The 13,922-nt window shown below is 33.2% G+C and overlaps 1 protein-coding gene across 1 annotated transcript; it reads right to left on the bottom strand.

The window, feature by feature from the left end:
• Positions 1 to 5,045: 5,045 nt before the first annotated feature.
• Positions 5,046 to 12,298, bottom strand: LOC117115332. Its single transcript, XM_033259080.1, has 9 exons — positions 11,827 to 12,298; positions 11,495 to 11,672; positions 10,474 to 10,816; positions 9,952 to 10,240; positions 9,674 to 9,742; positions 9,104 to 9,347; positions 8,685 to 8,835; positions 5,452 to 5,486; positions 5,046 to 5,104 (listed from the first exon to the last, which is right to left on the bottom strand). Exons 1-9 carry the CDS (start codon positions 12,175 to 12,177, stop codon positions 5,052 to 5,054), a joined length of 1,713 nt encoding a protein of 570 aa, XP_033114971.1. The 5' UTR covers positions 12,178 to 12,298; the 3' UTR covers positions 5,046 to 5,051.
• Positions 12,299 to 13,922: the final 1,624 nt, after the last annotated feature.

Below are 13,922 nucleotides of genomic sequence, written 5' to 3'. Positions count from 1 at the left end.
TTGGTAGATTCTGTTATTATTATTAGTGGTCTCTGTTCTTGTGTGGTTCCTGTTTGTCAAGCTAAAAGCTGATTAGAATATGAGTATAGTGACTCCGAAGAATGACAATCATGAGGCCATAATTGATTCTACGTTTCGTTCATTATTAGAACATTGTCAATTGAGGCAACCAGCCTGCTCCCACCCTTTACCAGTAGGAAAGCCACTGGAAAAATCGTGTCAAATTTCGCCTAGGAGAGGGCGCCCTATTTTTCAAAATTTGGTGGTGTTTGAAAAAACGTTAACTTATCAAACAACTTACTTAACAAAACAAAAATAATGGTGAAATATGTTTATAAATAGTTCAACAATACAGTGAAATACTTTTGGTGTATTTTGACCAAAACGATAAAGTGTAATTTAATGGACAATTCGTGGTACACAATTTTTACGATTTTGTGCCCTAGAAAATCGTTAATTTAAAATACAAAAAAAATTTGATCAGAAATGAATTCAAAATCTCTGCTATAAGAATTTATAATCTATAATATAGGATATTAAGATAACAAATTGAGTAGCTGGGACGCAAATCCGACTCTGGAAACTAAGGGTACCTCCATTTCGTTGGACTCAAACAGTAGCGTGTACTCCATTTTGGAAACATCGGCGATCATAATCAGGAAGATCGTATTTATACAGAGCATTTCCAAGACCGTCTGTTACACCAATAATTAATGTGTAAAATAAATATATACTATCAAAATGAATATTATTACATATTTAGTGTTCCAACTTAGTAATTTATGGATAATATTTCTGTTGGTTTCTATTACGATTCGTATGCGAGGCTGAGGCCTAGGCCGCGCACATTGGGGGGGCTTAGCATATTCGCGTACCCGTAAATATTCAGCGAGGATAATGCCTATTTAAAAATGGCTCCAATCTTTCTGAAATCTGTGTCTTGTTGGCTTGATGACAAGTGTAGGCCTACATGAACTAATTACCATCCTTCACAAGTTCATCATTCACAATTTCCCTCAATATATGTGATTTTTAGGACTTACTGTATAAAGGAGAACAAGACAACATTTTTATTTTTATTTTTATTAAATCATTTTCCTTCTCTATGATTTGTAATAATAATAATCATTTCATACACCTGCTTCTAAATATTAATATGAAATATAAAAACATACATATGATTATGATATGGAATATACCACACCCCTTCCCCCATCTTCTTAAGAAAACTCCTTCAGGGGATTTATGGTACATTTCCATGAGAGAGACTTTAATATAGGCTGGAACTTGTTACTTTAGAAGTGGGGTAGCAACATTTCATGCAGGTATTACAAAATCTGCTTCATTAATATTCATTACGGTCTTTGAATAAGCATCAAACATCATTATTTTGCTTATTAAATATCATGTTATAAATAAATTTAATGATCATGCTTTCATAATGTAAACATTAAAAAGCAAAGTCAATATTAATTACTGATATTGATTTAAAATAGTGCTGCCTAGTGTTTTTCATCATGTTTTTTCCCCTTAGGCAGGCTTTCTGAGGGATTTGAGTCATTCTAAATGAGTTCAGTGGTTATAAATCCTTGTCACCATTTAAAAATTCACTTTCATAACTGACATTGTTGGTCTGCAACCGTCCAAATCTGAATATATTTACAGTTCATTTACAATTTCATGTCACTAAAATAAAATATATTTGCAGATTACAATAATTAATACTACTAGAATACAATGTATCAAAAGATATGCTTTGGTATTATTTTTTACTAATTAAATATTTCTCACTCAAAGTCATATGCCTGAAAATATTATTTTGTGAAACATCCCTCCTAGGCCCTAACATAAATTAATGGCAATAAACATGAATCCCTAGGCCTGCTGTAATTTTAGAATAATTATTATATAGAAATATGTGCAAGGTTTATAAACCATCCTAAACTAACACACATGGAATGCATTTGCATTCAGACGCTATAATACAATGGATCGCACCGCAATGCAGCCCGCCGTAGTGCTACAGTTCTTGCTCAGCTACCACTACTGCGTGCTCACATGTTAAAAAAACTGCCTAGCATTTTACGGCCTAGAAGTATAAATAACAATTTTTGATCAGAGTTGAAACAAGTCTTACCCGACTAAATTAAGATTAAACATGATAAATCAACACTTCAAAAAAATATTTATTAGCTGGGACGCAAATCCGACTCTGGAGAAAATTGTAAATAAATTCATAGACAAGTCGTACCAGATTTTCACTATTTCGCCTATGTCAACATCAACCAGTGAATGCTTACGCCAGCGTAGGTTTTTTCGAGAAAACCCAATTGGTTAGCAAACTAGACATATTAGGAAATATTGTTACCATATAAGGAAGCCATGGGCGGGCCTTATCTATTAATGAGAACTATAAATAGAGCTGATGTATTTTTGCTAAGTGACGCTAAAACGTGGTTACGCTTTGAAACGATAGGTGGCGCTGCGCAAAGCAAATGCGGAAGTAAGATCGAAAAATCGTGATATAACGGACAAATCTCCTATTGGCTGTCCTACTGTTACAATTTCATACAAATACACTTCCCAGATTTATAAAACGGATCAAATATCATGTGATGCATGTTACAGTAATGCATCACATTAAAATATAATATTAATAATATTATTATATTAATATTAATATATATTAATAATATATATAAATATATAATATTAATATACAATATTAATGTAATGTATGGTGATGCTTTTTAAAAATGTGTTCAAATATTAAAATACTAAAAAAAAATATTTGGCTAGTGTGTGTATGTGTATTTCCCTAATGAGTTTCAGCATGGACAAAGTGAATATAAATCTAAAACTGAAATAATTTATTAATGTGTAAATATAGATGGCAAAATGTATGTGAATGTATTAATGTGTAGGCCTACATTGTATGAAGTAAGTAAAAAAGTAAGATAGGGAAAAGTAACTAAGTAATGTAGATAATGGATTGTGTGTTAAGTGGAAAATATTGAAATTGTTAACCACTAGATAGGCTCTTTTCAATGTTTCTATTTCTGTTTCCACTTATTGTGGAGCAGGAAATCTTGTTATTAATAGTACGTTAACATTACTAACCTTCTTTTTGATTGTCCTAGTTGGCTTCTTAGAACAGTTTGATTTTTAATTTTATGAACTCGGCGCAAATGTTGGGCCAGGTATCTTGTTTTCTTTTTACAAAGCAGGCATGTCCGAGGTCGTCTTTTAAACTAAAATATGAAATGAAAATTTTTCAAAAAAATGTGGAAAGATGTAGCTGAAGGATAAGATGCTTGGTATGCAGTCTCAGGGTGGTGTACTTGGTTCAATTCCTGCTGACATTTTTGTTGTTATTATTTATATAACAACTACAGGTAGTATCTCTCTAAGCTTTGTTTTCAAAATAAAACTTGGTTTATAAGCATCACGTTATTTCACTTATTAAATAAGGTAGTGCCCCTTAACATCAGCTATTTAGATGAAGAAACGACATATGGTTTTAAAGAGAGTTTACATGTATTCATTTTGCACCATGTAATCAAACATTAGTTTTCAGTGTAGCATGAAATATAATTTCTTACTTTCTGTCCTTTCCCCAGCTCCTGTTGACATCTGAAAAAAGGGAATTTTAAATAATTTCTACAATAAAAACATATTAATTATTAATCATTAGAAATACAAACGACATTTAAATTATTTTTTTAAGCTTATTTTGAAATATTCTACCCCATTGCACTCATAAACATTCATTAGTTGTATACTATAGAATGCCAGAATAAACCTGTACCTTTCTTCGTAATCTCTTCATCACTACCTCCTTCCTCATTTTCTTCACTTTCCTTTTCACTTAAATTTTAAGAAAAGAAATTCAAAATTACAGCTATTAAGGACATTTAAACTTTTAAACACAAGCTTTTTATATTTTCTTTATTTTAACGTAACTGCCTTTATTTGTAGCAGAGATATTAAGAGTTATATTTCACATATTAACCAAAGTTGTTTATCACTATATATACTGTAATCTGTTAAGAAATACAATGAATTGTATGTTGATTAAATTATAAAATTATTGATGGCTAAATAAACCAGTACCTTTCCTCATAATTATGTTCCTCACTTCCTTCATTCTCATCACTTTCAATTTCACTTAAATAAAAAAAAATCCGTATAACGTTATAATTTACAGCTATTCAGTTATGAAAATTCTAGAGCCATTTTATCCAATCATTGTTTAATGGTAACTGATTTGTAAGGCTATACTTATTTATACCTTGTTTCAGGAACAAATATTTAAAAAAAATCGTCCAAGCAGGGCGGAAAATAATAAAAATAAAATTTTGTTTTCTAATTTTGCAAATACTTTAAAAAAAAAAAAAAAAAAAACATTTTTACAGATAAAAAATAAAATGTGATTGGTGAATTAATACAGTGTAGTAATGGAATTTTAAATGTTTTTTTTTTAAAATTTATATAATTGAAGAAGAAATATACATAATTTATTTTTTGAGATTTCAAGCCAGAGGTAGGTGTAATACGATTTTTTCGTGGTGGCAGGTGAGCTAATTGGCAATGAATATAATTTTATTTTTAATTAAAATTAATTGCGGGCGGCGGTTCACTAAACAATGTATACACAGTGACTACCACCAGATTAACCGACTGAGCTATCCTAAGCTGTTCTTTTGAAGTTATGCATCACATAATAACCAATATTAATGCTATAAAGCGTTAATGAATGAATTAATTAATTACCTTTCTTCATTCACTTCATCACTTTTTTCTCCAGTCTCTTCCTTTTCTTCACTTTCATTATCACTTAAAAGGGAAAAAAATAAATCATAAACTAGTAGTAATAATTTCGTAATGTGTATCTTGCATCACTTCGAATATCATTCAGCCAATATCCATATTAGTTTCCATATCACATTTAAAAAAGAAATGCTTCCCGTCCCCGGATTCGGTTTACAACCACAAAGAACTAATATTAGTGTTATAAAACCTGAATGAATGAATGAATTACCTTTCTTCATTTACTTCATCACTTTCTCCATCAGTTTCTTCCTTTTCTTCACTTTCATAATCACTTAAAATGGATAAAAAAAATCATAAACTGGTAGGCCTAATAATTTCGTAAGTGTGCATCTTGCATCACTCCGAATATCTTTAAGACAATATCCATATTAGTTTCCATATCTATTAAAAAATGTTCCCCCAACCCCCAAGTTTTACTAGATTGGATAGATAATGATAAGCCGTCATTTTTTTAATTTGTCAGGTCGTTCTTCTCTATATGATGCCGGGAGCCGCCACTTTCAGAACTTATGAAGGTAGTCTTCCTTATTAAAAACAATAAATAATCTGTAAGCATGCAATCATGAATGAAGATAATTTGGTATGTGGATTACTATTAGACAACAAATGGAAAATTACCTGGAGTACAGTGGCTCACTGTCGTAATTGTACGTCTATGAGAAATTATAATACAAAGATTATTATATCACTACACAGTATTTTCAACATAAGAGCATGTTCATGAGTTAGTAAAAATACAGTCTACTGGATACCAGTTTGTAGTACCATTAATCGCAATTATTAGGCATACTTAAAACTTGTGAGCAAATATGGCCTTTATTATTACTTCCCTTTTCCCAAAAGATAATTACAAATATGCGTCGCAAAACCATATTTTCATCAAATAGATGTTTTTTTTAATGTTTGTTAGGCACGATGAAATAACCTTAAACACACACTATTCCATTTAAAGTTTGAAGTTTTTCATAACAGTACTCGAGTTATGGCGAAAATAAGTAAAACATTTGCACTAAGTGCTCAACTCGGCAAGATAAACACTTTTGTTCAAAAAGTCACAACTTTAAAAATTGATTCCAAATGTAATTTTTTTTAGTTTACACGGTGAGATAGCCATAAACACACACTATTCCATTGAAAGTTTGAATTTTTTCGGAACAGTACTCGAAACACGGCAGAAAATCAAGAATTTGCACCAAGTTCTCAACTCGGCAAGATAAGCGCTTTTGTTCAAAAAGTGACAATATCAAAAAGTTGAGTCAAAATGTAATTTTTTTATCTTAGGCACGATGAAATATCCTCAAACACACACTATTCCATTGAAAGCTTGAAGTTTTTCTTAACAGTGCTCAAAATACGGCTGAAAGTCAAAAATTTGCACTAAGTGGTCAACTCGGCGAAATAAGCACATTTGTACAAAAAGTGGCAGTGTTAAAAAGTTTAGAACAAATGTCATTTTTTTTAGTTAGGTATGCTGAGAAAGCCTGAAACACACACTATTCCATTGAAAGTTTGAATTTTTTCGGAACAATATGGCGAAAAGTCAAAAAATTTGCACTAAGTGCTCAACTCGGCGAGATAAGCACATTTTTTCAAATACTGACAATGTTAAAATGTTGAGTCCAAATGTAAATTTTTGTTAGTTAGGCAAGCTGAGATAGCCTGAAACAAACAATATTCCATTGAAAGTTTGATTTTTTTCGGAACAGTACTCGAAATAATGCGGAAATAAGTCAAAAAAGTGACAATATTTAAAAGTTGAGTCAAATTGTATTTTCTTTTCTTAAACACAGTGAAATATCCTCAAACTCACACTATTCCATTCAGAGTTTGTAGTTTTTCTTAACAGTACTCGAAATATTACTGAAAGTCAAAAGTTTGCACTAAGTGCTCAACTCGGCGAGATAAGCACTTTTGTTCAAAAAGTGACAATGTTAAAAAGTGGAAAACAAATGTAATTTTTTTAGGTAGGCACGGTGAGATAGCCTGAAACACACACTATTAAATTGAAAGTTTGATATTTTTCGAACAATACTCAAAATATGGCGGAAGTAATCATAGTCTTGTTGTACAGCAATAGTTGAATGTTCTTTTGTGGTTTTATAATCCAAGTAGGCATTTCACCAATTTGTTGATTGGTGTAGCTGGCTCGACCTTGATGCCAATTATGATTTGTTTGTGTTATTTCATAATTTTCAAATGAAGTGTAAAGATCAGATATGATCATCCATTCTTCACGCTCTGTGTTAACCTGTGAGAAGGGAGACTTTCTAGTTCTTGTTGACTTTGAATGACAGTTTGAAGTTTATCAAACCAGTTTGGTACATTGGTTTCTGCATATTGTGTTTGTAGAAATTCTTGCCATTTAGTAATAAATACTTCTTCACATGGTTCTTGATTGTCCCATGCATTATTTTGGGTTTCTCTCCAAGCCTTATATCTTAAGAGTTGATATTTACAATACGAGGCAAAATATGCTCCTTTCGGATTAGCCGAATAAGTAGGAAAGATACGAGGAATATTGTCTGGTAGTTTTGTCAGATTTCCATTGAGAACTTTGTATTTTGTTGTAAATTCAATAAAGTTAAGATTGAGTATCGCTGGTGAGTTGTCATATTGATAGCATAAATATCTAGAGGCGAGTTGCCTGTACATCTATTAGTACTATTTTCAAGAGATGAATTCATTTGTACTCTACGGGAGCCATTAAGACTAACAGGAATAACTTTGAATGATGAAGAATATAATTTCAATCCTAATAAATGATGCATTGTTTCTTGAGCAGCATAATCTCTCTGACCATGCTCTGACCAAGGGTTTTCATTACCACTTTTTTCATAACTTTGTGTGGATCACTGTTACTATTTGGACAATGGAATTAAATGCTTGTGTAAGTACTGGTGACCTTGGTTCCCCTTTAGCTGCATATTTTGTGAGGTATTCAACACATGCATAGTGATCAATAACAATTTGAATATCACAGTTTGCTCTCCATCCTTGTAGCTGTATTTGTTGGTGGTTGTTCAGTCTGGGATCATTTCTCTTAGTGATAAGCTTTGCTCTCTATTGTGGATCACCAATAGTGTTAACTTGTTCAAATTCTATTTTTGTTTGTGAACAATATTCAAATGGAAAGTGAAACCTACATTTTAACACAGATTCATTATGCTTTTTTTCCCGCAGACAATAATTTGTACTACAGCGAGTATGTCGTTGAACAGTATTTAAGATATCTATGTAATCAGAACTTACTTCTGAATTATCAATATCTTTATAAGACCTCTTGCATGGATGTACTTGGGGCCTAATCCATGTGTCTATTTCTGGTGGGTTTGGATTGACAGTTGATATTTCTGGTGGGTTTGGATTGACAGTTGATAACAACCAATCAACATACTGGGAAGCTATGTCAGCAGCTTTCTTGCCAGCTTCAATATCTTGATTTAGTTCTTTTGTATCAATGTCATGTTGAGTCTTATATTTTGTGCCATAAAACCTTTCAAGGCAATCTTAGTCAGGGTCATTTTTTAGTTTAGCAGTTCCATGGCAGTGTATACTACCTCTACTTTGGTATTCATATCTAAACCAATGCCATTTTGCATCAAGACTATTGTACAACCAGTGCTTAATGAAGCTTTCTAGTCTTTGAGTAAATAACCAATCAACAAGATTTGGATTTTGTAGTAAATTTTGCTGTCTAATTTCACTGGTACTTCTGTTGTTCTGTCCAAAGAGAGAATAAAGTTCAGGCCAATGCATGTCAGCTGATGAAAATGTAAAGAATATTGTTGGTCCTGTTTAACCTTATGCCAATAAGCATTTGAGCCAGAAAGATTAGCAACATACCTAGATACCTTGGACATAAATGCAGAAGAATGCTGGAGCGCTTAGATGAAAGATGTTGCACTCTCGTCAGGTCTTCTCTATAAACAAGTTCTGCGGTGATGGCAACATTCTGGGATTCCTGGTACAGCAGCTCCAGCATCAAATAGAATTGAAGTTTGGCTGAAAGAAAATATTTACAAAACATATTCAGGGAGATGCATGCAAACACATATCATCGGTAACTTGTATCATTACCAATTTGGGAAGGAAATATCAGTACAAGTGTTTGGAATAAACATAATATTACCATTAGGTAGGTCTGCCATTAGATCAAAAGAATTGCGACCAAACCCGATTTCAAATGTTACAGTACATTTTGGGTGTTATTATCATTATATTCCAAGCATTATTATCATAACATCATAATCATTTAAAAATCAGTTCTTACCACGTCGACCTTTGCGGTTCAGTCGGTTGTGGTAACCTTCCAAGTCATTGTTTGTGCGTGTGGCTTGAGCGAATACTGACCAATCAGTTGGCGTGAAGGTATTGCCTTCTACCCATGTTGTCCGCATGTACATCAAGAGCTCACGTACTGGGGCTGCATCTCCTGCATTCCGCTGCAGGTAGTCAAAAATCGGAGTGATGTGCTCCACAGGCAACAATGGCAGTGCCATCAACTGTCTCAACAACTGAAGGGGAAAGGTAAGTGATATGATATATTAGTACTCATTAAAAAACAAAAATACAATATATGATAATGGTAATTTAATATAAATGTTGATTTGTCAAAAACAACTGAAGAGTTCAACCTGCTATAGCGAACAATATGCCAGCGTGTACCCACATCAGGTAAGGAACCATGGACGGCATATGACGGGCTTGGGCGAATACATGAAATGAAAGCAAATATGTATAATCAATTTAGTTTTAGTAAGTGATGTAACGTAGAGTTAAATTTTTTAAAAGTTTAGACGAAAACAAGCAGAAAAAAAAGTCATTTTGAGATTAGTCTTACCTCGTGTGTGCCAGCATCATTACCATATGCGCGTTGCAGGCCGATTTCTTGTATCTTCCTGAAGACACACTATAATGATCAACATAAGGTTAATTAGTAGAAAAAGTAGAAGAAAAATATATCTATATATATATGTGTATATATATATATCTATATATATATACACATATATGCATACATACATACATATATATATTTAATGTATATACATACATACATATATACATTATATATGTGTGTACATATATAATAGTGAGTGTGAAAAAATATATATATACCTGCGTAAAATGGAATAAGCACCCAACTATTGTTGCATCCGGAAAGAGTCTCCTACATGCCTGCCAAATAGATGCTTCGTAGTCGGCAACGATTTTAGTGACAGCATATTCTGGTAGTAGTTCAATGACAGCTTCCAACACAGCTACATAGTCTTCCATTCGACGAGAAGACATCATCGCAAAGGTAAGCGGCACTTGTTTTATGCATTCGTTGCATTTAACAAAACTGTGAATGCTGAAAAGCTGCATGAACGGTTCTTTTACCAGTTTGAATGTGGCATCAAGGTACCTGCAAGAAATCATAGGGTACTTACATGTATAATTTGCAGTGAATCAGAATAATGTGCTTGGTTTAAAAAACCTGTTTTTTATCACTGCCCTTTAAACCTGAATGTTTATGATTTAATTTACAATTACAATTTGACCAATCCCATGCCTTTAAAGTGATCCAATAATCAATAAGTAATGTATACCAACTGAATGTATACCAAATATTTATCCCTTGAATTCAGCTTTACTCACCAATTTCTTGCCCTGCGAAGAAGGGTTAACATTTGGTCGGTTGCAAACACCACATGACGTTGTTGATCGACATGGACATCCTTCTTAAAGAAATCTGGAGGAATGTGATCATGGTCTAAAACAAACTGTAAATCCAGTGGATGATTCGGTCTTGTTAACTTGCGTTTTCGGTTCGCTTGCTGGCAAAGGTTAACTGGTTTTGGAAGCGTAGGATGGACAGTAATATTGCCAACTCCAATATCTTCTTGCAGCGCGTTCTCCACTATTTCTGCTGCTGAAGTAAATGGGTTTTCTGTAGCCTTTACCTTGATACCTCTGCGCATTTTAGCTACATTTTCTCGTCCTAAAAAAAGTGATAACCAATGTGCAAATCTGGCCGTATAAAAATTTGCCTGGCCGTAACGTTTGAAAAATCACGGCAAAACTATATTTGGCCGAATTTGGCCGAATTTTTGAATTTAAATTTTTTTTTCAATACAGGCCTAATATAACAGACTTGTTTTGGATGTGTTGTTTTTGTTAGTTTAAATTCTATATTGGATTCTAATCACAGTGGCGGATCCAGGGGGTTCAGGTGGGGGGTTCGTTTTCCCCCTCTGTGAAGAAACGTAACAAAATACTATGGGTCCTGGCTTACGAAATTCATGCTAATTAGATACAGACATTCGCCCACTTCGCCCAGGCGAAGGTCAGGGTAAAAATTCAAAATAAAATGTTGACCATTTTTTCCAACAATCATACTTACTTTCCTTGACACTTATTTTTAACATTACCAATAGAAAAATGTTTAAAAATCCACACTATCCTATACCTTACTTTTAAACTGATTGTACTGTAGGCCCTACCAGAGAGAGAGGTACATTCCCAATACATTATAGTCTTCCACTTCTATAGCACATGATCTGTCTCTTATACACATGTATATATATAATATATATAGATATATATATATATATATACAAACTATACCGACTTGTACCTTTACTTTATTATGTAATAAGAATATATAAAGTCGCTTTAACTGGCATAGCTCCACATGTGTGCCCTTGCAGTCCCTTAATGTACAGGCCATTTCTCTCGATTATGCTTGCCTTGCACGTTGTGTGTTTGTTCCGTACACAACAGCGCCAGTTGATGTTGGATCGCCTTTTGTCTACCTTCTGAGTGTACTGGTAACCATCACTGTCAACCAAGGTTTCCTGTGGAAAAGTCAAACCATATTACCAATCAGATTAATCATACAGTTATCAATTAACAAGTCACATAGCTATACCAGGGAACAGTGAAATTTTTTACAAGTATAGGATGATTATCATACAAAATTATCATTAAACCATAAACAAATGAAGTTACCTGCCCACGACTGCTTGTTCTTGGGAGACGGGTGTATTGCACAGGTCTCCCAAAGTCTGCTGGCTCAGCATCTGGCTGGGGCGGGGGGTAGACGTCCTCCAATTCCGGCTCCAAATGTTGTTCAGGTTCCTGGAACTCGCCAATGTCATTAGCGTACATGTCATGTAGCCCAATGTCTTCTCGGCAGGCCCTACACGCCCATTCGAGTCGACCTTCGCGCAGAGCAGCACGATATTCGGCGCGAGACACTCCCGTGCCGCAGGTTCTGTGCTGCCATTGCTGGCACCCATCGCACTGTAATGCTTCTTGTTCGTCAGTGACTTCTTGATGGCAAGCAAGACATTCCTCCATACTGATATTTCTGAATGTGTATTTTAAAACTTCTGTACCCAATTTATAGAAGACGAGCGCGAAAACTATGCGCGTTGATTGGTTGGCAAGTAAGAAACTAGTCACGTTGCCATTGTTTACTAGTTTTCAAAAGCGAGATGACACAATCGCACACATCCATTGTGCTTCTTTTCCTTTACGAGCATCAGTTTGCCGCTCACGCGCCTTGCCATTGTTCTAAACTATTTCACTTTGCGTGCATCAAGTGCCGCTCGCAAGTTCATCATCATCATCATCATCATCATCATCATCATCATCATTTAAAAGTTTGTATTTTATCTGTATGTATAGAAGAAGTGTTTCTTTTATAAAATGTTGACACTAACTGTTATTCCAACCGGACAAATTGAAATTCAATCTGATCTGAAGGTTTTTTTTAAATATTTATTCCATTTAAGCGCTATTACAGCGCCCTGACAATAAGACATACAAGTAATTCAAAATTCAAAAGTCAATCACAAGAAAGGACAGACACCCCGCCCCAAGCATTATTTCCACACAACTATAATCAAAATGTAAACTAAAAATACATTCCTATCTATTCGATTCACGTATTAAGACAGACCTACGTTATCAGCTCCAAATTACGAGAGCAATGAAGAAGAAAAAAGGAAGAAACATATATATATATATATATATATATATATATACTGTATATATATATATAATTATAATACATAATATTTCATTTCATTTGAATATATGATGATGTAGATAAAATATATATTGTTTGTATACGACTATGCAAAACGAAAATAGAACACGTGTGATAAACCGACTTACGAACTTACGATTCACTGTTCCCTGCGTTGAGACATATTCCAAATGAACCTGTTATATTTTTCGTAGAAACAAAATAAGTATAGACCTAGTATAGGCGTATATGAAAAAGGGAATAAAAAGGAAGACCACAACACAACGAAAACTAAATAAACGTATGATTAAAACGATTGCCGAACTTACGATGATATAGGCCTAGGTATATTCCAACTTATTAAGTAGACCTACCTAATATATTGTATATCACGTGGAAGCAAATATGTATATATGAAACGCAACAAACAGATGATCATATAGGCCTATATAACATATACCAAATTCTATTCTATTCGTATTTAACGTTATGTAATTAAAATCATTAAATCACTTTGAAATTAAGACCATAATCGGAATATATCGGAATATAGGCATATTTCATAAATTGAGTAACTTCATAAATTGAGTAATCTATTTCATGTTAAAGCAAAATAGTAAAATTGTCAAAAAGTTATAGCTGTAATAACTGATCATATTCATTGATTAAAAGGGCTTTCAATATTAGACAGTTCCGCCCATTACCTAACAAAGGGCTGAAAGTTCTCCTTTTCGTTTCATTATGTTCTTAAGCTTGTTTATTGGTATTTTAGCACTTAATTTAAAAATACAATACGTATTGAAATACACGCCATCTTGTAGGGATCACTGAATCACCGACACTAAATTAAGAACCCTATTAAATTTCCTGTAACTCTTCTTCTGGAATATGCTTATGCAATATGATAAAAAGTTTGATTTTGATAAGTAATAATATTATGTTAATGAAAACAAAACGAAAATAACTAGGCACATAAATAACTAGGCATATATAACTATACACATATATATTATATATTATATAAGCAAAATATAGTACATATATATACACATGTATATACATATATATATAC

This window comes from Anneissia japonica, unplaced genomic scaffold (assembly GCF_011630105.1).
Source record: "Anneissia japonica isolate Jap-2015-1 unplaced genomic scaffold, ASM1163010v1 scaffold287800_len1627635_cov199, whole genome shotgun sequence".
Taxonomy (NCBI): domain Eukaryota; kingdom Metazoa; phylum Echinodermata; class Crinoidea; order Comatulida; family Comatulidae; genus Anneissia; species Anneissia japonica.
Note: the sequence above shows the minus strand (reverse complement) of the source record. Positions and strands in the feature narration are given on the sequence as shown.

Bases quoted from the DNA above. Each gene is read 5' to 3' on its own strand.
- LOC117115332 (XM_033259080.1), bottom strand. From the start codon at position 12,177: ATGGAGGAATGTCTTGCTTGCCATCAAGAAGTCACTGACGAACAAGAA. The intron at 11,673-11,826 runs GTAACTTCATTT...ACTTTTCCACAG, and splicing joins GAACAAGCAGTCGTGGGCAG to GAAACCTTGGTTGACAGTGA. The intron at 9,743-9,951 runs GTATATATATAT...TGATCATTATAG, and splicing joins GCTTATTCCATTTTACGCAG to TGTGTCTTCAGGAAGATACA.